Here is a 26337-nt window from a genome sequence, read left to right as displayed (position 1 = left end):
CTTATATCATATTCAGCTCATCAGCCGATTAGCGCGGCCTTCAGGGGGTGAATTCAAAGCGTTAGACGAAGATAAACGCTAATCTCTGCAGCACTTTGGCCTGGAGGCTCCCCAGTTTGACATGCCTATCCAAGAACATGTGGCCTGCAGGCAGAGACCAGCCCAATCACAGATCTTATCTGGCCTGCTGGACAAGGTTAGAATATATTCGTAATTGAAATCTGATTATTCTGATAGTTGTTCAGATAAGTAAATAAGAACTAGTAAACACAACTATTGAATTAAGAGACATAACAGTGTGGTACACGAGTCTGGTCTCGGGGTAAGGTGGACTCGGAAATTGTTGTCAAGACCAGCCGAGTGTAATGCCTACCTGAGGCAACCGGAAACAGAATTTTTTTAATATCATTATTAAATATCAACACAACCTTCAAACTGAATAAAACAGTCCTTTCTCTACATGTTTGGATAAAATCTGTTTGCTGCCAGTTCAGGATCTCATTCATCTTTCCATGACGGCTTAACTGGGTAACTGTAATTGATGTTCATTGGTTTCAAAATTCAAACATCCTCTGAGGGCAGATCAGCGTGTTATTATTGCTTTGCTTTTATGTAATAATAAAAATGGATGTGTGTTGTTGGGTTTATGTTCCGTTGACTTTAGGTGGTGATTTTAAATATGTATTTAGACAAGAAGGGGCAGAGAATCACCTCGCCATCCCTTGCTTGAGCTACCGTGGAACAGTTTGGACTAAGACAACAATGGATACTAATATTTTTAGACTATATATCACTTTATATGTATTTAATGTTGTATATTACTTAATATTAGAAAACTAAACATTAGTTATTAATATAAATCTTGTATAAAGAACTACATTTTTATTATATTCTAAAAAAGTTTTAATCTGGTCTCGGGCTCACCGCTACTGTGTCCAGGTCTTGGTCTTGAGTACAACATTATTATTCAGTAACTGCAGGGACTTTAATGCAAACTAATTGAGTTGAACTATCAGCTAACTGTTGCACACTGTGGAATTAGACCTCTGCATTTAACCCATTCGTGCAGTGAAACACCCACATACGTGCACACTAGTGAACACGCACACACTGGGGCAGTGCGCAGCCCTATCCCCAGCACCCAGGGAGCAATTGGTGTTAGGCGTCTTGCTCAAGGGCACTTCAGTGATGGAGGGGATCGAACCAGCAACCTTCTGGTGACAGGGCTGGTTCCCTATCCTCCAGCCCACGACTGCCTATGCTTAGGTTATAGAAATGTGCAATAAAACTTGGGGCCCACCGGCAGGCACTTGCTGTGTTAAGGGGTTAAACAGGACTGTGCAGTGCTCATATCTGGGTTTAAAGCATTCTGTTTCCTTTGCATTCTTTGACTTGGCTGAAAGGCCTTGCATAAGAGACAGCTTAGCCTGAAAATCGAACCCTGCACCAACTAACTTCAGTTGGACCATAGATGATCAGGTCATTTGTTCATATATTATTGTTCTACTGTATGACTGTCTTCACTATGGTCCATCAGCCTCTACTGTATGTTCATATTTTGCATATGGACTATGTTTATAGTGCCGTAACAGAACACTTGGTACTCAGCAACAGCAGAGTTCGGACGTCAGATCCGGTACAGAGAGAGAAAATGTTGGTTCAGTATTTAAAATAAACTTTTGCCACAAATCCTCTTCCTTTTTTCATTGTCACATTTATGCAGATTGCTGACTCCTGCGAGATACATCACGGAATCACCCAGCTGTGCTCCAGTTGTGTTGGTGCTTTGTTTCCCCTTCTTAATGAAACGCTGGACCAGTTTCCATGACAGCTTGACGTCACGGACCAGGTTAACGGCAGTGCTTGATCGCATTAAAGAATGCTGCTTGACATGGGGGTTTATTTTCTCTTTCAAGCCAGAAGAATCATGTTTCTTCCTGGGCTTCATAAACCCGTTCAAGCCAGAACTTGATTCCTTTCAAGTTCACAGTGATTTGCGCAGGTTTGGGACCAGCTTTTCTCGCCTCAATACTAAACTTTGCCGTCACAAAAGAAAGCACAACAATGATATCAGATCCGTGTGGATGTAGGCCACGTCTTTCCAACGTGTGATGATATCTCAATTAGCTTTTAATAGCTGCAAGCGCAGGCATGCAAGACGTGCTTAATATCTACATGAAACCAAACCATGAGGGAAGATGAATTGATTTGCAAGGGAAAATGGCTGGGCATTGAATGTAATACCTGCGTGCATTTCATAGTAACTTCAGGAGAAATTTAGGTGAAAGGCGATAAGCCAGTGTTCCTGTTCTTTATCATTAAGTTTATAGTAACTCTCAGTCTTTACGTTTACTGTAAATGGCGTGATGCCACTTTTTCTTTTCCACTACTGACAACTGAAACTTGAAAGCTGCACTATGTTTTTGTTAAAAATGAAAGAAGTAGCATTAATCAAATCAAATCACTTCACGTTTATTGTCACATCACATTTACACAGGTGGAGACTGAGTGAAAATCTTAGCCCCCTTATAGAATTTAAACACCAAAAAATATAAAAACTAAGTAAATAATCTAAGAAGAAAAAGAAATATATATACAGCACTGCGTGAAAGTTTTAGGCATCTAAGCAAATGTTTAACCAGTTGACCTCAGCAGTGAGTTTATCACAATATACATTAGAATAAAGTCACATTCATAATTCAAATTAACAGAAAAACAACTTTTAACTACATATAATACTGGGCTTCCTCGAGGAGAGGCTTGGAAATGGGTAAACAAACACACCAACATCCAGAAAATCACTATTTATTTTATATATATATATATATATATATATATATATATACATATATATGAATCATTATTAAATCAAATATTTATTAATTATTGAATCAAATCACTTTTCTCAGCAAATAAACAAAATCTACACAAATAAATAGATTTTGAAAAAGTGCATTGGGTGACTTTCGCTCAATACTGTATATATATATATATATTATATATATATATATATATATATATATATATATATAGCTGTTGACGGAAAAAAATCTTGTATCTCCAAAATGGTAACTTTACAGGAGAAGGAAAAAACATACTCTACATTTAACCTAAGTCAATGGAACCAGAAGTCATTTTGGGCCATATCTTCAGGTTCATTCATCATGAAATGTATGCACAATGTAAACAACAACAGCTATTTTCAAATTAAGTCAAAACCTGAAAACTGACAAAAATGGACATACAAAATGAACAAAAAACGAACAGAAGTTAAGAGAGTTCGCAACAGCCATGCTCGGAATTCCATCTTGGAATTCACTCATTGAGTCATGAGGAACAAAAGCTACAGCATGGTATGTATGCGCTGATGTGAGTCACCCTGTAAAGTTTGAAATAATCATTTAAACATTAAAGTTGTCAGGATGGATTTTTTGGACCACATCATCCCGCTTTACGTATTTACATGTTAATTATCTCTTTGAAGACTCATTCACAATCATCAGATTTGTCTGCCTGGGCAAGGAGTTCGAAGCACCATTGAGGTCCACAGTTTGCATGCGATTACCTGTTTCCACCAGAGGGGTCTCCAAATCTCATATAGTGTAGATTTAAATTATCGACTATATATTGATAACAGTCCCAGTTTTCTTCTTTAAAAACTACAAAGCTTTAGAATTATTTTTTATTTTTTTTATTTATTCATGTATTTATTTATTCATAATTTTTGAGGCACTTCACTTGAGACGAGCATCTAAAAGTAGGCCATCGTGCTCAAACTACTGAAACTCTCTACTGCCCCACAAGAGGAAAGACTAGGACAACAAAACAAGCAGCAATTTGTTTGCAATTGATGATACTCGTGTATGGAAACCAATTTGCCCTCATATACATACCATTTACATGAAACTTATCCTAATTTATGCAAATAAATAAATTCCAATAAAGAAAGTGTTTTGTAAATAATGAGCCAATGGGTGTCCTCACAGGTGGAGCCTGGGGACGAGCAGGAGGTGCAATGCCCCCTTACTGACCAGAGAATAAAGGTGCAATTCTTAAGACTTTTAGTTTAAAACATTCCAGAACTCACTAAAATTAACAACAGAATGTAAAGAAATAACAGTTTTGACATTACGTCAAAGACGTCTTTGTATCATGAGACAGAAATATCTACTGAAGTTAGCATGCTAACCAGCTAGCCCTGCCCCATCCTGTCTCGTAATACCACTTTGTACCTCAGGAGGCGATAGTGAGTCACTGTAGCATCTGCCATCAGCTTAACATGATAGGAGGTAGAAGTATCACTGCCCCAAGGGTGTATTCTAAACTCTTGTCAATCGTGTTGAAGGTACTGCCCCAGTTGGACCATATAAGGACAGGTAGCCAGTGAAAGGACCAGTAAATGCAACAATGCCTGAAACCATGTTTAGCAGCAAAGAAACAAAGTCGCACAAACAAAAGAAAAACAAAAGTTAGCATTGGTGTTGCTTTCCACTACTGGAGACGTCTCTTGGCGCAAGTACAGGGATAAAGTTTGACGCTGAACTCGCAACATTTCTTCTAGACTGGTAAGGAGGGGGAGGAGTGAAGAAGGATGAGGAGGGACTGTACATTTCCTTGTTTCCTACGATAGAAGTGGTCACCACAAGTTTCTGGTGATAGGTTGCCCCCACTTTGTTTGGAACGTGGAATAGGAATTCAGTAGGTTGCATCATCTTACATGCCACATACCACACAGTTAAAAAGGATGGTTCTTCAAAGGTTCTTTAGTAAACGGAACGGTTCTATTTTGAAGCCTTGAGCTCCATGTATTGCAATGTAATACTTAAATAGTTCGTATGGTGAAATGGTTCTACAGATTGGTATAGAATGTGTATATATATATATATATATATATATATATATATATATATATATATATATTTTCTAAAAAGATTCTATATAGAAGCATATGTAACATATTCTACATAAGTCTAAAAAACATTTCACAGTGCAAAGAACCATTTAAGCATGAAATGGTTCTATATAGAACTTATGGTTCTAAATAGAACCATTCCCTTTACTAAAGGGCCTGTCACAAAGCCTAAACTATTACAATGAAAATAGAGTGAAGCCGTTGGTAGCTGTGACTCTGCTGTGGCAAGTCCTGATCGGGTCTTTAACTTCAAACTCAGATCAATAAAAAAAAATCCTCTGATATGACTTACTGTATAGTCAGAGATCAGAATGCACTCTGTCATGAGGTTTTCATTTAGCCTTAACATTACCAGTTGTTAGCAGAGTGTGAGACCATGTGTCTGGCTGTATTCCAGCCCTGCATATTCTCCGGCTTACTCAGGAGGAGGAGCTGCTCTAGTGACGCGAGCAGTAGCGCCGCTGGCTCTCTTACAGGTAACAACTTGCAGATGGAGTGCACTGCTGGTAAATTAGTATAAGTACTGCAGGACAAAAGCATGCAATTTGCACAATAACAGAGCTGCAAAAAGCCCCAAGTGACTTACTGGAATGATGCATGCCCTGTCCAGTAAGAACTGTTATAGACACGAGTGTTCGGGGCAAATATATCTGCAGACATTCCAGCCATGACCCAAGATTGAACCCTTTCTTATTGGAGAGTATTTTGTTACTTCTTATTTTGTGATGTCATTTATTGGAGTATAATTTATTTATTCCCTTAAAAAGCTTGATTTGTGACTTGTACAAATGAATACCTAAGGCATTGGTGTACCTTAAGTTTTGCTTTTAAAATGTCTAAGATATTGATGTACCTTAATATTGGCTTTTATAGTGTCTAAAGTATTAATGTATTGTAATATTAGCTTTTACTGTGTCTAAATAAATGATATGCCTTAGGGTTGGTTTTTACAGTGTCTAAAATATTCACATACTTTAATGTTGGCTTTTGTAGGCCTGAGGTACTGATTTGTCATAAATTTAGCTTTCACGGGCCTGAGGGATTGATATATCCCAACTTCAGTTTTCACAGTGTCTAAAGTATCGAGGTACCTTAACTTTGGCTTTTACAGTGTATAAAGTATTGAGGTACCTTAACTTTGACTTTTACAGTACCTAAAGTATTGAGTTACATTAACTTTGACTTTCACAGTACCTAAAATATTGAGGTACCTTAACTTTGACTTTCACAGTACCTAAAATATTGAGTTATGTTAACTTTGACTTTTACAGTACCTAAAGTATTGAGTTACATTAACTTTGACTTTTACAGTACCTAAAATATTGAGTTATGTTAACTTTGACTTTTACAGTACCTAAAGTATTGAGTTACATTAACTTTGACTTTTACAGTACCTAAAGTATTGAGGTACCCTAACTTTGACTTTCACAGTACCTAAAATATTGAGGTACCTTAACTTTGACTTTTACAGTACCTAAAGTATTGAGTTATGTTAACTTTGACTTTTACAGTGTATAAAGTATCGAGGTACCTTAACTTTGACTTTTACAGTACCTAAAGTATTGAGTTACATTAACTTTGACTTTTACAATACCTAAAATATTGAGTTATGTTAACTTTGACTTTTACAGTACCTAAAGTATTGAGTTACATTAACTTTGACTTTTACAGTACCTAAAGTATTGAGGTACCTTAACTTTGACTTTTACAGTACCTAAAGTATTGAGTTATGTTAACTTTGACTTTTACAGGGTGTAAAGTATTAAGGTACCTTAACTTTGACTTTTACAGTACCTAAAGTATTGAGGTACCTTAACTTTGACTTTTACAGTACCTAAAGTATTGAGTTATGTTAACTTTGACTTTTACAGGGTGTAAAGTATTAAGGTACCTTAACTTTGACTTTTACAGTACCTAAAGTATTGAGGTACCTTAACTTTGACTTTTACAGTACCTAAAGTATTGAGGTACCTTAACTTTGACTTTTACAGTACCTAAAGTATTGAGTTATGTTAACTTTGACTTTTACAGGGTGTAAAGTATTAAGGTACCTTAACTTTGACTTTTACAGTACCTAAAGTATTGAGGTACCTTAACTTTGACTTTTACAGTACCTAAAGTATTGAGGTACCTTAACTTTGACTTTTACAGGGTGTAAAGTATTGAGGTACCTTAACTTTGACTTTTACAGTACCTAAAGTATTGAGTTACCTTAACTTTAGCTCGTACAGTGCCTGAGGCATTGATGGAGATGAAAGTTGGCTTTTACAGTACCTAAAGTATCAAGGTACCTTAACTTTGACTTTTTTACCTTACCTTTACCTTAACTTTTTGCCTTTTACAGCCCTGAGGTGTTGATGTATCTTAACTTCAGCATTTACATTATCTATGGTATTAATGTGTTCTTAACACTTAGTGTCCAAGGCATTAACATACCTTAACTTCGGCTTTTACTGAGCTTGAGGTATTGATGTATTGATGTACTTAGTCACATATCTTAACTTTGGCTTTGTCATAGTTTGTTAACTTCATTGCTTAATGCAGTAATAATCCTGTTATGATCCAATGTGGAGCAGATTGCTTTGAGATAAATACAGATGCCTCTGGAGCAACCTTTCCACTGTCCTTTTATTGGGTTCTCATGATGTTTGACCCACTTACTGGCCTCTAGTGAGACTGTGAGTAATCACTGTTTCATAGTTTATTGCTTTATGCCAGTAAAATCACTAAGACGATGTGTGTATGGAAAATATTATCTGAGACAGGCCTTGGAATTCTTTTCTATGTGTAATACAAATGCCTAGTACATTCATCAGTATTAAATCAATCATTCATCAGTATTAAATCATTCTCTCCTACTGTCAGCTTAACTCCATGAGCTAATCCAGCACTCTCTGTTTTACTGTATGAGCCCTCAAGAAAGTACTAAAAAGAAATAACCTGGCTCAAAGTAATATTACAGATTACGCAATACCCTTGACTTGAGGCGGTAACTGCTTCGGTAGGCCTGAATGTGCAAAACAAACAGTTCCCACTGCTGACTCACTGCGAGGCACACAGAGAGAGAAGTCGTTAGTGTGAAACGAGAGGGTTTTATATTATTTCGTGCCTTAGACACTGAAGCTGCTCTGGAGGCGTTGCTGTGATTCAGATGGACCGAGTGATCTTCACCGTGAAACGAACACACGTACACACACACAAATCCTCAAACGTTGTACTGTATCACTAACTGCTTCTCTGCTGTGGTGAGAAGAACACTTGCATGGACTGAGAGGCGAGTTTTTCAAGTAAATTCCTTCCGTCAGTGGAACAATGAGAGCTGGTGGCAGTGTCACACCTTGGCCATCTGAATACACCACAATGGAGCAAAAATATGTCGATTCCAACTATCAATTGACCACACCAGCTGTATGACTAATGACATGGCTGATGAGTGTACAGTGCTAATAATACCAGTTTAGCCCCTTTTTATTCGGCCAATAATGAAATGTTCCTAACTTTAAACCATTTACAACAACTACAAGTAAGTTACATGGCGAAAAACAGCAGAAGCAGCCAAAATCATGACATTTGTAGGTGCAGCAATGATGTCCAATCGGGAAGGTAGGGCCAGCTCTAGCCTTTTGGAGGCCCTAAACAGGCTTTCTTGGTGTTTGGGGGTCTTGCAAGCTGATATATTGTTAAATTAGAAACTAACTAGTAACAATGATTACCACAAGCTATCTAAATGATATACATTATGTATTGTTGATGCCCGGATAATGATATACTTCTGATGGTTGGATGCTCGTTTGGGATTCTAACAGCACTTTATATTACTAATATCCTTCTCAGTAATCTGGATCCTAACTTTAAGCTAAATGGGATTAAACCCTGTTGGCAGTGGCAACCCTGCTCCTTTTTGACTGTTGTAAATGCTTTACTTTCTACATGTTTACATAGAACGATTTATTTTGCTTTCTTCCTGCGTCACCGATTGGCCTTTTGTCATAAACACCACACTTTCATGTGCACAAGGATTAGTCACAGTCTGAGTATCCAAACCTGGACAAACAAAGAAAGCTGTTCAACGCTGTTGTAAAACAAGTTAACCACATTTGTTTGTTAGGATTTGTGAAGGTAAATTTTAGTCAGAAAGTTCAAATGAAACCTGACTCCAGATCCACTCATTCATGTTGTCTATCTACGAGGAAAAACATATGGCATAATGTTAACACCACATGAGCAAAACACCTTTATCTCAAGGCCTTTTTCCCTTTGTCATTTCTTTTTCGTGTCCTTTTTACGTCTCCAGATTGTACCTTCTGTTTTTAACCATGATTAACTTTTTCCCCCTCACTCAAGCATCTTAGACAACATAATGAACAGTAGTAACCCACAAGTTGGGGGGAGGGGGTGCTAGAGGTCACATGGGCCAAAACAGTTGCTCATGTGGCCAAATAGATGGAGCCAGCGCTGGGGGAGGGGAGGCATGACTGCCCCTTTTGTCTTAAAATTTGCAACGCCTTTATTGATGAGCTCTAAATGCTTAATATGCATTTGCACAAAACTTTTGTCAAATTCAAAACTACCTCTGGAGGAGAAACAAAGTGTGGTTGTGTCTGTACGTGTATGAAAAGCTCTGTTTTGAAGCATTGTATCTGTGATGTCACAAAAAGCGCATCGCCATCCAAAGAAAAACATGGACCTACAAAATACTAACTTTACTGGAGAAAGCAAAGATGTTAACTTTCTATGCAAGTTAATGGAACAAGAATTTATTTGAAGTCTTCTTATTCAGAGAATTTCTGCTGGACCGTTCATCCTGAAACCTCCACAGTATGAAGGACAGCTGCTGTTTTAGAAAAAATTAGAAAAATAAGTAATAGACAAAAAATTTAAAAACATTTCTTTTTCTTTTCTCTTAGCCCTGCTAATTTAAGCAGAAGTTATAAGGAGTGTTTCAGCTGTAGCTCTTTTTGAACAAAGCACAACACAGGACAGCCAATCAGAACAGAGCTAATTTACATATATCAGTCTTAAAGGCACAGTAATGAAAATGGGGTTTTTAATTCTAAAGAATAATAAAGTGTGTATCACTGTTGCCTCACAGCAAGAAAGGCCTGGGTTCGATTCCCAGCTGGGCGACCAGGGTTTTTATATCAAGCATATTAGACTTTATGTTGTCTAAGATGCTTGAGTGAGAGTGTGGAGGTTGCATGTTCTCGCTGTGTCTGTGTGAGTTTCCTCATGAGTCCAAAGACATGCAGTCAGGCCAGTTGGACGTGCTAAATTGCCCCTAGGCGTGGATGTCTGTGTATACTGGTGACCTGTCCAGGGTGTATCCTGCCTTCTGCCCATTGACAGCTGGGATAGGCTCCAGCTCCCCCCTGCGACCCAGAAGGATAAGTGGTTTAGAAAATGTGTGTATGTCTGTGTTTGGTACATAAACCATAGACAAATGTTGTAATGTGAACTCAGGGAGAAAAATAAAGTAAAAGAATAACTACATTTTATTTATTAAATGAACTAAATTGCAAACAAATGAAACCGCAACTGCCCCAGGACTGGTTGGCATTTGCACATAAGCAAATGTACTTGCAAACATACGAAAGTATCCAATCAGCAGATTCAGCCACTTTAAGGTGCACCCGTTGCCTTGTGCTTGTGATGTGGGGAAATGAAACAAACAGTGGCTGATCCAGCTCAGCTCACTGGCTGTACTGAAGAGCTGTTGTGAGTTTCTGTTTTGTCCTTCACCCGAATTCACTTTATTCAACCTTATGTAGCTGCCAGGAGCTTGAACATGTGAGGATGCTGGAGTAGAGGCGTGAGGAGCCAGTGTCTCTGAGAGAGAGAGAGAGAGAGAGAGAGAGAGAGAGAGAGAGAGAGAGGGAAAGAGAAAGAGAGAGAGAGAGAGAGAGAGAGGGAGTAAATGAGAGAGAGAGAGAGAAAGAGAGAGAGAGTAAATGAGAGAGAGAGAGAGAGACAGAGAGTAAATGAGAGATAGAGAGAAAGAGAGAGAGAGTAAATGAGAGAGAGAGAGAGAGAGAGAGAGGGTGAGAGAGAGAGGGTGAGAGAGAGAGAGAGAGAGAGACAGAGAGTAAATGAGAGAGAGAAAGAGAGAGAGTAAATGAGAGAGAGAGAGAGGGTGAGAGAGAGAGAGAGAGAGAGAGTAAATGAGAGAGAGAAAGAGAGAGAGTAAATGAGAGAGAGAGAGAGAGAGAGAGAGAGAGAGGCAGGCAAAAGGGATGGAGCTTTTGTTCCTTTGTGAGGGAATTCTCTCTTCTATAAACACTGAAATACAGTGAATACACACTTCTGATAAGTCTTTTTAGTGCCTGATTTAAACTCTGCATGAGACACATCCTGCCACTTGTTTTGGAAACCCCCAACCCCAGCTCTATCTTCCTCTTGTGCCTCTTGAGACTGTATCTCTCAAAGCGAAGCTTGTTTCATCCCTCTAGTTCTTCACCAGTGGTCACTTTCTGACCACAGAGCCACTCTTAGCTGGGTATTTTTGGGTGGTGGACCGCTTTCATCCTAGTGGCAATGACGTGTGTAAAAGAAAACAGCAACAGCGCTGAGCCTGATGCACTCTACGCAGCCACACAGACTACTAGGTCAGTATTACTGGTGTGTTGAAAATGAACCACCAACCAGATAAAACACTGCGTTGTCGGTTTAAGTGCAGCTCTACACCTTGTATTTATCATATGGGCAGAGATGGGTAGCAGCTTGTTACAAAAGTCACAGGACACCGTTTTATTTTATTATTTCTGCTGTCACAAGCCTCCACGATGCTGTGCTGAAGGTAGTGTTTGTTGCGGATTTTCTCAGCATACACAGTTTGTTTGAGATGACCCCAGAGATAAAAGTCGGTAATAAAAAATAAAATAAAATAAAATAAAAACGGTGTCCTGTGACTTTTGACTCACCCTGTATTACATGCTCTTAAGTCAAATACAGATGGATTTGTACTCTCTTGAGTGTTGAGTATCATGGCTTGTCTTTTCAGGACAGAGGATTACTCATGTCTATGTGCAGTCATGCATGGACAGTTGTAATGCCTTATTTATTTGCCTGAGTGAAGACGCTCTCTTGACCTCTATTAGTCCAAAATGTAGCCATTCTTACAAAGACCAGATGTAGGAAGTACGTTTGCCCAGCACTTGCTCCTCTTCACTGGTAAACTCAGTTTTATTATTACTGGCAATTACTTACCAGGCCTTACGTAGCAAAGCCCCTGAATATATCGCTGTTGTTGAGAATAAAGGCCTCGTATCTCCAAAATGATTTTGATGATGAGCTTTACAGGCGAAGGATAAACACCTGCTTTACTTTTAAAGTTAGTCAGTGGAACCACTTCTTTATAGTGGGCATAAAGGGCAACAGGCATTTTCAAAGTATGTCAAAAACTGAAAAATTGTGATCTGAACAAAATTGTGTTCTGACAGCAGTGATATTTATTTTTGTTTTTTTATATATATTTATTTATACTGTTTTCACATTACATGCTTCCATAACATTAACAATGATTCAGCATTTTTAAAGATAAAAAGAAAAATATTATAAAATAAAATAAAATAACAGACACAATAGAAACAAGGGGCACACTACAGTAGGCTCACAAACATCCACAGAATCAACTGAGCAGTGGAAATAAATAAGATCGATTAAATAATAGGTAAATAAAGCAGGTAAGATGAAACACCTAGTGGTTATGCACATTGGCTAAACACTCCAAAAAAGGGTTCCATATTTTAAAAAAATTTTCCAGACTCTGACAGCGATTTTCATACATTGTGTAACGGTGGGAAGTGAGGAGGCGCATATGCTTGAGATAAGCGACTTTTATTAAGGGCAAATCGGTCACGGTCAAGAAATAAACCAGACCAGAAATAAACAAAGACCAGAAATAAACAAAACTCTTCAAACAACACATACTCTTTGAAGAGTGCATCCAACAAACATCAAACAGCACGATCAAACAGTCTTACAAACAAAGACCAGTGAAAACTAGGGGCAAACACAAGGCTTAAATAATCACAGGGATGATAAGGGACAAGCGGGAAACAGGTGAAATAGATGAGTCACTAAACAAGGGGGCTGGACCAAAAAACCAAAACAAAGAAAACACGTGGACAAAAAGGTAAACAAAAAGCACATTTGTGGAGTGGGAGGAGCCAAGCGTGACACATTGTTAATTCCCTATACATGTGTGAGGTATTTGAGGTCCTCTTGGGCTTTTGACTGTTCCAAAAGCAAAATGAAAGCAAAGGGGGAACATTTGCTGCTTCTGCACCTAAACTTCGGAACCATCCTCCCACTGATATTAGACACTCGACGGCCAAAATAAAATAAAAAATAAAAACCCAACTTTAATAAAACCCACCTTTTAAGGCCTTCCAATGCATGTTAGGTTTTAATGTGCGCCTTACTTGTTTTTCTGGTGTTTTGTGGCGTGTTTTAGGTATTTTCACTGAGCCTCAATCTTATTTTATTGTGTTTTTTTACACATTTGCTTTAATATTTTCTTCTGGCCTTCTGGTTTCGAAAAGTGCTCTATAGATCAAGTTTACTTACTAACGTTGAGCCTCATTCATCGAACGTTCTGGAGAAGAATTTGGTTCTTAAAACCCACTTACGAAGGTTATGACATTCACCAGTGTTTTCCTATTTGTGATCTGTTCTTGGGTAAGAACAGAATTTACACACACTCAAGAGCACAAAGGTGTAAACAATTCTGCATTTTAAGAACACGTCACGAACCCGACGTTAACTATTCCTTAGAACTTTTCTCAAAAACACGTTTAAGAAATAAACTTAGGAGTATATTGATGATTGAGGCCCATCGACTAGAAGTAAATGGTAGGTGTTTTAATAAAGTGATAGAAGTTATAGAAAGAAGAAGAAGTTTTATATTCTATAAAGTTATAGAAAGAAATGCTAAAGAAGAATAAAAAATGAGAGATTCATTCTCTTCAGGTTTGGCATAACTACAGGCAGGCCTGTGTTTTATTGCGGACGAAATGACTCCACCACCAACGTAATTACTTTAAAGGTACACCGTGTAATATTCTGCTGTTGTGCTCTATGAAACTCACATTATTGCAGTGGAGATAACACATCAGACAGTGGAGGAGGTGAGTAGCAGGCTTTTTATTGCCCTCATTCTCAGTAATGACTTTAGTTTATTCGTATGTAATTTGTGAAATTTTCCTGTGATGGCCTTTTCCACTGTGTTTAATGTGAGTTGTGGGATTTCCTGAACAGGTTATAGGATTTACTGTACAGAAAAAGGGATTGCATCAAACCTTTTCAACACTGGGCACAGTGTGTACTTACATCAAACTCTTACAACACTGTTCACACCATGTCAGTACACAAAAAACCTGACTGTGCAAGTATGTGTCAGTTTGCTTACAGCCTCCCCTCCCCCTGCTGCCTCAGTGCGATTGCTGACTGTTGAGTGGAGACGCATGCTGTGTCTGTGTGTGTGTGTGTGTGTGTGTGACGGAGCAGTGAGGGCATTTAAATGCTTTGTGTAAGTGTGAGCCTTTGCAGTGTGAGCATTAGGTGTTGAATGTAAGCCTGAAGGTGATTCACTTTGTCATAGAATACACACAGGATAAGATGATGCTGTAAAACTCAGCTCTGTTTTAGATGAAAGTACTTGGTAAGAAATCAAATTCTTTAAATAAATGAATTATAAAATTAGTATTTAATCAGCCAAAGCAAGGTGTCCAAAGTTTGCTCATTTTGCACCAGGCCAATGTAGAGAACAAGTCAATTAGCTTCAAACTGTATCAGGCTCACATTACCAGGTTAAAGTTAAAGATCTGATGTTTTCAGGGCTGTGTGGACACGCGAATCTGATCTCTTCAAATCCTAGATCGGATACGTGTCCGATTCATGGCCATGTGACCATAATGTGAAGCTCAGGTTGGAATTCATGTGTTTTTTTCTCTGCTGTGCCAGCGACGTCATTCATTGCTACTCTGGCAGCAGTGTCGCACAGAAGTTAAAGCCTTTAAATGGTGGAAAAGCAGCTCATCTCACCTTTTGCTCCATCGTCTGACTCTAATAATGAAGCTGAGAGCTGATCAGAGTTAATGATCTTCTCAGCGAAGCTCGTTCTGCTCGTTAGTTTGTGCTGATGATGCAGTGATTCAGTCGCGTGACGTTACTGAGTAGGAGGAGCTCATGAGGGTCAGTTCAGGACGCCGGTTCATCACATTGACGACAGATTTAAATCGCTTACCTAAACGAGTGTGAACCATCAAATCAGAGAGATCGGATTTGAGCAAAAAATCAGATTTGAGCAACGAGGCTTGTAATTTGAATGTAGCCTAAATCACCACATGCTTGCCTCAACCACATCAAGTGAGGTAACCTCAAAAAGATTTGCTTATGCGGTGTCAGACATTATAAGACCCTCTGTTATCTATGAAAAAGGACAGAAGTACGACTCATCGCTAAAACAGCTTGGCTTTTGCCTGCATTTTTGTCATTATCGATGACAGTATGTCATAGTTTCAGAAGCTATTTAAGCAAGTCTGTTTGCAAAAATGGCCAAAAGTGTGGAGTTCAGGTATTTAAGCCACACTCATTGCTAACAGGTGTATAAAATCAAGCACACAGCCATGAGGACCCCACAGACAAACATTAGTAGTAGAATGGGTTGTACTGAAGAGCTCAGTGACCCTAAATCTCTCTCTCTCTCACACACACACACACACACACACACACACACACACACACACACACACACACACACACACAGACATCTTCTAAGCTGCTTCTCCCTCAGGGTCACGGGGGGTGCTGGAGCCTATCCCAGCTGTCATTGAGTGGAAAGCAGGACACACCCTGGACAGGTAACCATTCCATCGCAGGGCAGACAGACAGACATACACATTCACACACATTCACACCTAGGGGCAATTTAGCATGTCCAGTCGGTCTGATTGCATTTCTTTGGACTGTGGGAGGAAACTGCAGTACCCAGAGGAAACCCACGCAGACATGGGGAGAACATGCCAACTACACACTAAGGACCTTGGTCGCCCGGCCAGGGAATCGAACCCAGGCCCTTCTTGCTGTGAGGCGACAGTGATACCAAATGCTATTATTGTGAAATGAAAGTGTCAAGAAGTGATAAAGCGAAGAATGATTGTATAACACTCTGGACTACTTGACTCTGGAGCAGCGTAAATGTGTTCTCTGGACAGATGAATCATGCTTTACTATCGGCAAGTTTGATGGATGAATCTGGGCTTTGTGTAGTACAAACAGTAAAGTTCGGTGGAGGAGGCATAATGGTCTGGGGCTGTTCATCAGAGTTTGGGTAATGTTAATGCTATAGGCATTAGCATTAAGACATTTCAGACAATGATATGCGTCCAACTTTGTGGCAGCAGTCTGGCCTCCACCCCACTGTACACCTTTGGAATGAACTGGAACATCAATTGTGAGCCCGGCCCTCCCAGCCCACATCAGTGCCTGATCTTATTAATACTTGTTTGATTAAATGGGCACAAATTCCCACAAACACACTGCAACATCTTGTGGGAAACCTTCCCAGAAGAGTAGAGGCTGCCATAGCCAAAAAGGAGGGGTGGGGGCTCATATAGGTGTGATCAGGTGTCCACAAACTTTTGGCCACATCATGTAAACAACAGCTTGACACAGTTTGGAGCACGGCTACTTGTTAGCCCCATTAGCCTCGTAGCTAGTACCACAGTATTCCTTTAAATGAAGAACTGACGTGCAACCACGCCTCAAGTCATTTGGAAAATGTTTATTTCACAGCAAATACAGACAACAGTGTCTCCACAATGAAGAACGATGAATCTCAACATAGCACGATTTATGCAAGTAAGCCACCTGACTAACAATGAGCAAAGCAGAGCCATGCTGTGCTTATTGGTCAAGCACTATTCTGTCACAGTAATTAGGACCAAACATTAGATGGACAATAGGATGGAGTTTGGTCACTCAAACCTTCCCTAAGGTGTAATCTGCATTATTTCCAGACAAAACAGTGAAACTGCTGAATACCTGACTCATGACAGGTGGCTGTCACGGCGTCAGTGACACATTTTCTCTGACATTTACACACATATTACGTGGCGGTATTTGTCTTTCGAGCAGCGTGCCTGGACTGTGAGTGGTTTTCTGCTTTGATAAAGTGTGCTGGTCTAGGGTCAGTCATGTCTTTCTTATCTATTTGGACCCTTATATCTGAAGAAGGATCGGCTGATCCCGCTATCACTGCTAATGGCTCCACTCTGCTGCTTCTCACAATATCCCTTTTTATTAAAAAACAAAATGCTGTATTTAGTACATAAGAATAGATGAGAATAAAAAGGAAAATACGTAGAAAAATAGTTTTTATGAACACACGAGGCAAGAACGATGGTAACATTTGACTATTAAACAGGTCCAAGCAGTTAGTTTCACAATACATGTTAAACTTCTAACATGACCTTGTTTCATTTTTACAACAAAACATTCACAAACAAGTTTCATAAGAAGGCGTCATCTTTAACATTGAATTTTAACATGTAATATTTAGAATGAAACAAGTGACAATTTCTTTTAAACTTATGCAATTTCATCCCGAGATGTGGCTGCAGAGTAGACAATGTAGCTTAACTGTTTTCAAGAGCAGTGATACGTCTTAATACTAAGAGCAGCAAGGTCAGTTTTTCCTATCAAAATGCCCTGTACACAAGAGGACTAGCCACAAGAAAGAAGAACTATTCCAACCATTAGCATCCGTAGTTTCCTCTGAGTGCCGTTAAGGCTCTGATTTACATAAATGGAACTAAATATTCAGAAGTAAAAAAGATAAATAAAACTTACTTACAGCAGGTGTAATTATTTTTCAGCAACCCAGGTTGATAAGATTTACATCATGGTTTAAACATCTTAAAAACCCCCACAAATCTCTCCTCCCGTTTCAGGATCTGACATCCTATCTGACATTTGAATCCTACAGGCAAGGTCTTTACAAGTGTGTTGTTCTCTATTAACTTGCTATTAACTTTAGTGCGCAATTAATGCACAAAAAATGTAATAAATACTGACTGGAATGTCACTTTGGCCTCTGTAAAAGCAACCAAAAACAACCCTTGCACGAAATGTGCTTCAGTACAGCAGCTGCGATCAAAACATTCATAAAATTAACTGTACATTGTATTTCATTTACAATCATAGTCTAGTGAAAAGTGAGATCGTAATCAGATGGCAACAAAATATACAGCTGAACCTATTGGCCTGTAAGCTTCGATGGCAGCAGAAGTTGCAGTCACGTGACTGAATGAGGCACAGTGCTGGCTCTCTCTCTCGCAGCAGAGAAAGCAGAGGCGTGCAGGGCTGCAAACACATCAGCACTGAATTTAAAGCACTTAGCAAGCCAGTGAAGGCAATAGCACTCGTCACACAACAGCAGTCTTGATCTGAGGCGTTCCGGGCTCTCCCTGACGACATGTACAAAAAATTTCTCTCTGTAAAACGACTGGCATAAACAGACTTCTGTTGTACCCTTTGTGCCCAGATTGGCTGACTTAAGCAATCCATTTTTATAAAGAAATAATCATTTCCCAAAGATAGAGCATGAGATTAAGTCACATCTGCGCAGCTTGAAGCCTGGTGTGGTTTTTCGGTTCACACAGGGCATTTGGCCGTCTTTAGCGGCCGTGTCTCGCTGGAGCATGGCAGTCAGTCATAAACAGCCAGAGGTACGTCCAGCTCTGGAAAAAGAAAATCGGCGCTCCGCTCCTCAGCCGGGGCAGAGGCTTCAAGTGCAACCGCAGTGCTGCGTCACTCAGGACGCAGACCTTTTAAAAAGGCCTAGACCATGACAGTGGACCTGAGGAGTTTTCCCCCTCTGCTCTGTCACACGAACACCCCTCCTCAGAGGCGGTTGCTTGGCTCAGTCCTCCGTGTCGGGCTGCACTCCCAGCATGCTGTGCAGCTCTTCGGCGGTGTAACCCAGAAGGTTATGCAAGTCGCAGACGAAGCGGTAGACGTAGCGCTTCCCGGACGTCTTGTGGATGATGTTCTTGTCGTAGTAGTAACGCAGGCCGCGGCTGAGCTTCTCGTAGTTCATCTTGGGCTTGTTCTTTCGGCGGCCCCAGCGCCGTGCAACCTGCAGAGTGACACAAGACCAAAAATGAGGCCTCTGGTTCAATAGTGCCTTCATGTCACACTATGGATGTAAATCTCTGATGTGATAATGGTTTAATCTGATTACAGTTATTAAAAATGCCATTCGATGGCTCAAATGTGGATGATTGGCATGGATTATGGTAGTTTAATGTAGTAAATGAGTGCACGGTTTATTAGACATTATTATAATTGATTACAATAGATTTTAACATTAGAAGATTAATGCAGTTGAATCCTCAGTTTCACCCTAATCGTTTTTTCTGGCCTTCTTACCTCATCAGGGTCGGTGAGTTTGAACTCCCATCCGTCTCCCGTCCAGCTAATGATGCCCTGGCAGGTTGTGTCGGTCAAAAGCTCCAAGAGGAACTGCCACAGCTGGATAGGTCCACTTCCTAAACAGGGGCACAAAAAAGCAAGCGTTTAATTAGACCGAGTGCGCCAGAGAATGCAGAGATTAAAAGTGAACAGCCACGACACTCACCGGTAAATCCAGCGAGCACAGCGGCAGGGATGACAGGTTTGCCCTGCTCCAGCGGTTCGTTTCTCTCCTGAACATAGTCCTTAAAGGACAGACCCTGCTTGCCAAGACTCAGTGGCGCAGCGGTGTACTCATCATCAAAGCTGTCATGAGAGGGGACGCGCTGGGTGTCGGCGAGAGAGGACTGACTGCCCCAGGAACGCAGCACACACTCTGATCCATCCACACTGTCCAGACTCTCTATAGATGTCTTCTCAAGGGATGAGACTGCAGCACAAAACAGACACATTAACTTAAAGTCAGAGCTGGGTGATGCTGCTTAATAACCGGACTCAGGTAGGATGCCTGAGGAACTACATTCTTGCTATGTTAACCAGTGACAAGAAAGTAAAACAGAACATAGAGATGGTGAAACTCACAAGGTGTGGTGAGGCATGGTGGTGTTGCTTTGCTGTTTGGGTACTCCTGGCTGATGTAGCTGACATTGACAGTGCTCAGTCGAGGCTTGGGGAACATGGAGAAGTCCTGGTCGGAGATCAAATGAGTAGGATTCTCCGGAGCCTCAAACAGCTCCCTCAGGAGGCTACTACTGCTGTCTGAAACCTGCAGCACACACTGCGTGTCCTCCAGTCCGAAACCTTCAGATAAAAACACATTCAGGCTTTTTTAAAATAACCGTAACATAACTGTGCATTTGCCTTAAAAATAAAAGTTGCTTTCTATAATACAGAAATAAATTAGCCTTTGGGAAAATTCACCACATCTTCCACTGCAAGTCTTAATACTCACCTACAGAGTTGCTGCTCATCCAGTTTGATTCACTTGGAGCAGGACAGGAAAGCGCTTTCACCTCACTGCTCTCCTGACAGGCTGGAGAAGAAACCAAGGTCCAGGTTAGTTCAGCCTGTGTAGTGCAGGATGCATTTGTACACACTGTGCAGGACAGAAGAGCTCAGCTTACCTATCATCTGCTCCAGGTGCTCCCAGAGGATATCACCAACAAAGTCTGGAGCCAGGTCCAGGAAGCCCTCCTTTCCCAGGTCACACAGCTCCTGGCCGCTCATATCAAACTTGAAGAAGTTGACGTTGGTGAGGCTGAACTCACCGGAAGCCCAGTGCAGCCACTGCAGGACATGCTGTTTGCTCCATTTGCGTGGGTCTGGTTAATAAATGTTTAAATATAACGTTACTAAATTTGAATGCATTTGAATGAAGTTTCCCTACTCAGCTATTTTCATGTATGGGTTCTTCAGAAGGCTGGGAAATACTCACTGTTGGAGATGCCGCAGATACGCTGCACTTTGGAAAAGCCGTTAAAGCTGTCCTTCAAAGCCTGACTCATGACTGCTTTACTGCAGGGTGTCAGCAGAGGCACGGAGCATGGGCCCAGGTCTGAGAGACGAAAACACAACACAATTAAGACCTGGATGAGCGGCCACAGCACAGCCAAACATTACAGGAACAAATCAGTGTTTTTGTCTGCTTGGGGTTGCTCATGTTGTTTTGGTCGGCTCAGTATTTCTAAAATGACTTGATCTGCCTCTTCGAAACCTCTTAGCAGGACTCAAGTTCAGCAGTCCACAGTTTACAGAGTCAGCAGATCTCATGTACACTGTATACCAGTGATATAAACAGGCATTTCGCTTGCGCTGTGTTGGCATCTCACCTTGTGGAACACAGTCCAGACCTGAGGGAACCTCTTGAGCAGCCTGCTCCTCCTCCACTGATGGGTAAAACCCAGAGAACAGAGACATGGGGTCATCAAAGAGCTCAAAGGCTACCTGCCTCTGTAAAAACAAGCACAACAGATTGCGTTATTGGGAGGGAGCACATTACAGTTATTGCTGCACTGCATTAAAAGGCCATTATGTTATGTCACTAATTGAGGTCAATGGTGTGTGAAGAATATGTTGTTCACTAAGAACTGATTGACAGGTTCACTCATTATGTTCATAGAACCCAGACAATGAATCATTAGATCTTCAGACTGGCTGTTGACAGTCACGTTGGTAATTTGGTACACAGATAATTTGGTACGCAGCAGGAAAATCCCAGCAGGCACTCCCTATCTCGACTGCCATGATTGCTCAAACTCGAGCTGCCTGGGTGAACTGCCCCAAGCCAGCGCCAGCACACGACCATATTTGGCTTTCCTGTTCCGCAGCAGCGGGGCTGCGTGGGCGCTGGCCGCTCAGAGTCCAAAGGAGTTCTCGTCCAATCAGGCGGCAGCAGCCCTACTCTGTTCAGATCAGATTAAATCAACCACTGTTCTCTTTAGATTAGATTAGCGTCGACACAGATTTTTCCCATGATGGCTGCAGCGAAGCTTCTCCTGCACGTCCTTGTTATGATTGTGCAAAGGTGCAGACAGATATCCAACAAACATCTTTGGCAAGCTTTATTAATAAGCTGCTTCTGCCAACTGCAAGTGACATTTACACTTCACAAGCTCGGTTCTTCGGCAATGAACGTTAATCGTTAACACAGCACTTCAGGTTCATATCAGATACATTAGATCAGATGTACACAGGGGGTATGTAGCGGGGTCCAACAAAACGAACCACCAAAATAGAACAGATAAGATTGCGGTTCTATACGCTTGGTAGTGGCGTCTTACATGCACTGCACGGTTAGAAATAAAGGTTCTGTGCAGGTACATCTTTCGTTCATCAAGGTACAAACCAATGTAAATGTTCTTTCAAAGGTACAGCAGTGGTTTTAAGGTTCAACTGTGCAGTTTCTCCAGGTGAAAAGTTGGTATTTGTATCTTTTCATAACCGAATGATTTAAAACAGAACAGTAGAATAAAAGCCTGGAGGCGAGGCGGGGTGTGTGGAGTCAGTCCAGCTTAGAACAGATCATTTCAGTGGATTATGGTTCAGTTCTGTTCCCTGACTAAAGGGCCTGAAATGTGTCATTGAGGGTCCCACCCCAGTCACAGTTTAGTACCTTTGTGGAGAGGAAATTTGGGAGAGAAGCACCTGGATTGAGTTTAAACTTAAGCATAACTCAAACTGACTGCAAAAGACTGCAGACTGTCAGACTGCAAAAAAGGGCTGCAGTGATGCAATAAAAACGATGATGTTTCTATAGGGTTGTAATACGTCAGTAATAATGTATTTATAAGATTATAATCTTCTTGCCTACATTTCGCAGACACTCTTATCCAGAGCAACTTTACACAGGCAGGCGAAGGTGGCGTTAGGAGTCTTGCCCAAGGACTCTCATTGGTTTAATGTAGGTGGCTTATCTGGGCAGGGGATTGAACCCCAGTCTACAGTGTACTACACTAGCCAACCTCGCCTCTGTATAATATACCTCTAGCACTATCTTATGATCATCTACATTACGTGGCTGGCGTTCTTTTGTAAACTTTACTACAATAAATCTGTAGAATGTATCTATAAAGCCCACTTTCGCATATTTATAGCTGTTACCAGCTATTTTAACGCTTTCATGAGAAAGAAGCTCAGTCTGCCAGACTTACCTTCAGACAGCGGTAGCCTGATGACATGGGGGTCACCTGGTCCATGCTGAGGTCACACATTGGAACCTGTGGATTGAAAATAGCTGGTTGTCATCTGAACACACTGACCACAGGTTTAAAGCAGTCTACGTTATGCGTTTTCCTGGAGCTCAGTGCCATTTTCTGTTCCTCTTTAGTTTACATTTCAGTTTCCAGACTCTGGGTTTCAGTGAGTTCCAGAAATGACTCATGGTGGTCGTCAGGGTGGCGGACGGTCCCTCTCTGATTAGATTAATGGGCACCACATAATGGGTTTACTACACACAAGCCTCAATCACATCAGGGAAAAGGTCCGTTTGCCGCCTGCGAGCTGTGCGGACATTACATTAAAGCACAGACACTGAAATAAAGCGAGCGGCTGTCTCTCCTCATCACCGCAGCGCTGCTAGCCGAGCGCACTGACCTGTTGAGCGTCTCCTCACAGCGGGCGGCCAAATATCCGACGGCGGACAGACGGTGAACACCAGCCCCGCGTAGTCCTCACAGCGCTGTAGGGCCTTTTCTCCGGCGGCGGGTGTTTCTCTGGCGGTGTGTGAGTGTTTGTCTGCGGAGGGGTGTGTGTGTGCGTGTGTGTGTGTGTGTGTTTCTCTGTAACGTCGCAGCAAATGTGAGAGCTCAGGCTTTATGAGCTCTGCGCTGTAGATCCGCCTGCTGAATGGAGCCGCACGCGGAGCTTTGCTCTTTTAGCGCGAGGCCAGTCTGAGAGGGAGGAGCTAAAGGGTGAGAGAATGAGAGAGAGAGAGAGAGAGAGAGGGGGGGGGGGGTGATAGAGTGGGAGAGAGACAAAGAGAGAGAGTGGGGGGAGAGAGAGTGAGTGATAGAATGGGAAAGAGAGAGAGAGAGACAGAAAGAGAGAGTAGGGGAGAGAGAGTGAGTGATAGAATGGGAAAGAGAGAGAGAGAGACAGAAAGAGAGAGTAGGGGAGAGAGAAAGAGAGAGAATGGGAGAAAGAGAGAGAGAGGGGGGAGTGGATGATAGAGTGGGAGAGAGAGAGTGAGTGATGAGAGAGAGAGTGGGGAGAGAGAGAGACAGAGAAAGAGAGAGTGGGAGAGAGGAGAGAGAGAGAGAGAGAAAGAGAGAGAGAGCACGAGAGAGAGAAAGAGGAGAGTGAGGGTGAGAGACAGAGAGAGACAGAGAGAGGAGAGTGGGGAGAGAGAGAGAGACAGAGAAAAAGAGAGAAAGAGAGAGGGGGGAGAAAGAGTGAGTGATAGAGTGGGAGGGAAAGAGAAAGAGACAGAAAGAGAGAGTGGGGGAGAGAAAAAGAGTTGGAGAGAGAAAGAGAGAGAGTGGGGGGGAGAGAGAAAGAGAGATGAGAAACAGAGAGAGAGAGAGAGAGAGAGAGAGAGAGGAGAGTGAGGGTGAGAGACAGAGAGAGGAGAGTGAGAGAGAGAGGGAGAGAGAGGAGAGAGAGAGAGACAGAGAGAGAGAGCGCAAGAGAGAGAAAGAGGAGAGTGAGGGTGAGAGACAGAGAGAGACAGAGAGAGGAGAGTGAGAGAGAGAGGGAGAGAGAGGAGAGAGAGAGACAGACAGAGAGAGAGAGGAGAGTGAGGGTAAGAGAGAGAGAGAGTGGAGGAGAGAGAGAGTGAGTGATGGGAGAGAGAGAGAGAGAGAAAGAGAGAGTGGGGGGGTGAGTGATAGAATGGGAAAGAGAGAGAGAGAGACAGAAAGAGAGAGAGTAGGGGAGAGAGAAAGAGAGAGAGAGTGGGAGAAAGAGAGAGAGGGGGGGTGGGTGATAGAGTGGGAGAGAGAGAGAGTGAGTGATGAGAGAGAGAGTGGGGAGAGAGAGAGAGACAGAGAAAGAGAGAGAAAGAGAGAGAGAGTGGGAGAGAGAGAGAGAGTGATGAGAGAGAGAGTGGGGAGAGAGAGAGACAGAGAAAGAGAGAGAGAGTGGGAGAGAGAGAGAGAGAGAGTGAGTGATGGGAGAGAGAGTGAGAGATGGGGGGAGAGAGAAAGAGAGAGAGAGTGGGGAGAGAGGGAGAGAGAAGAGAGAGTGAGGGAGAGAGAGAGAGTGAGGGAGAGAGAGAGAGAGTGGGGGGAAGAGAGAGAGAGGGAGAGAGAGAAAGAGAGAGAGTGGGGGAGAGAGAGTGAGTGATAGAGTGGGAGAGAGAGAAAGAGAGTGGGGGAGAAAGAGTGAGTGATAGAGTGGGAAAGAGAGAGAGAGAGAGCGTGAGGGAAAGAGAAAGAGACAGAAAAAGAGAGAGTGGGGAAGAGAGAGAGAGTTGGAGAGAAAGAAAAAGAGATGAGAGAGGGAGAGAGAGAGAGGGGAGAGTGAGGGAGAGAGAGAGGAGAGTGAGGGTGAGAGAGAGGAGAGTGAGGGTGAGAGAGAGAGAGTCAGAGAGAGGAGAGTGGGAGAGAGAGAGATAGAAAGAGAGAGGGAGAGAGAGAGAGATAGAATGAGAGAGAGGAGAGTGAGGGTGAGAGAGAGAGAGAGAGAGATAGAAAGAGAGAGAGAGGAGAGTGAGGGTGAGAGAGAGAGAGAGAGAGAGAGAGATAGAAAGAGAGAGAGAGAGAGAGAGAGAGAATGAGGTAGAGGAGAAACCCTCAGGCAGCATTATGTCAAAACTTTGACATAGTGTCTCAAAATAACAACTTATTTTCTCGAAACATTGACTGGAAATAATGACTCAATCTGTCGACATAATTACTTATTTTTTTCCAAAGTAACTCAAAATAGATTAATTTTCTTAAAATCATGACTTACTATGTCAAAAATAATGACGTGTTTAGCTCTTTGTGGGGTCAGTCGGCTCGCCTCAACAAAGATGTTCTTCATTTTGCAAAAAAAAATCTGATTTTAAAAAGGAAAAAAGTCATTGGTTTGTTGAGATTGCAGTTTGGCTCAGAACTAGAGATGGAGCAATACTCAATACTCAAACTACTCAGTACTACCGCTAGCGTTATGTAGGTACAGTAAAACAGAAGTCAGTGGAAAAGAAAGAAAGAAATGTTCATATTCAAATTATTATTATTAATATTAATAATAATGAAGTGTTTTATTATTAAGCATGCAACACTAAAAGTCCTAAGCTGGAATACTTAGTATGGTTCTGTGTAATACCTCTGTATTCTCTAATACTTCCTCTCATAGTATTCCAGAGATACTCTCTTACAGTAATAATACTTGCATAGGACCCGGTTGTAAATTGTCAGCATTCACTATTGAGTCGTATAGAACTTATGAACAGACTTATTAATATTAATGTAGATGTTAATGTACAATAATCATGACTTCATGATTAAACATGTAACTGACCAGCTCAAGAT

The 26337-nt window shown here is 41.5% G+C and overlaps 1 protein-coding gene across 1 annotated transcript; it reads right to left on the bottom strand.

The window, feature by feature from the left end:
- Positions 1–16679: 16679 nt before the first annotated feature.
- Positions 16680–23747, bottom strand: ets2 (v-ets avian erythroblastosis virus E26 oncogene homolog 2). The gene is made up of 10 exons (XM_017691392.2): positions 23477–23747; positions 23035–23100; positions 21214–21334; positions 20820–20939; positions 20509–20706; positions 20337–20417; positions 19967–20185; positions 19551–19814; positions 19343–19461; positions 16680–19049 (listed from the first exon to the last, which is right to left on the bottom strand). The coding sequence occupies exons 2-10, from the start codon at positions 23092–23094 to the stop codon at positions 18834–18836; spliced, it is 1398 nt and encodes a 465-aa protein (XP_017546881.1). The 5' UTR covers positions 23095–23100; positions 23477–23747; the 3' UTR covers positions 16680–18833.
- Positions 23748–26337: the final 2590 nt, after the last annotated feature.

This window comes from Pygocentrus nattereri, chromosome 18 (genome assembly GCF_015220715.1).
Source record: "Pygocentrus nattereri isolate fPygNat1 chromosome 18, fPygNat1.pri, whole genome shotgun sequence".
Lineage (NCBI taxonomy): Eukaryota > Metazoa > Chordata > Actinopteri > Characiformes > Serrasalmidae > Pygocentrus > Pygocentrus nattereri.
The sequence above is the reverse complement of the archived record's forward strand: the minus strand, read 5'-3'. Positions and strand labels throughout refer to the sequence as shown.

Coding starts and splice junctions, on each gene's coding strand:
- ets2 (XM_017691392.2), bottom strand. CDS start 23,094: ATGTGTGACCTCAGCATGGACCAGGTGACCCCCATGTCATCAGGCTAC. Junction 20,707..20,819: donor TATCTGCGGCATCTCCAACA/GTGAGTATTTCC, acceptor TTTATTAACCAG/ACCCACGCAAATGGAGCAAA. Junction 20,418..20,508: donor GCACCTGGAGCAGATGATAG/GTAAGCTGAGCT, acceptor TTTCTTCTCCAG/CCTGTCAGGAGAGCAGTGAG.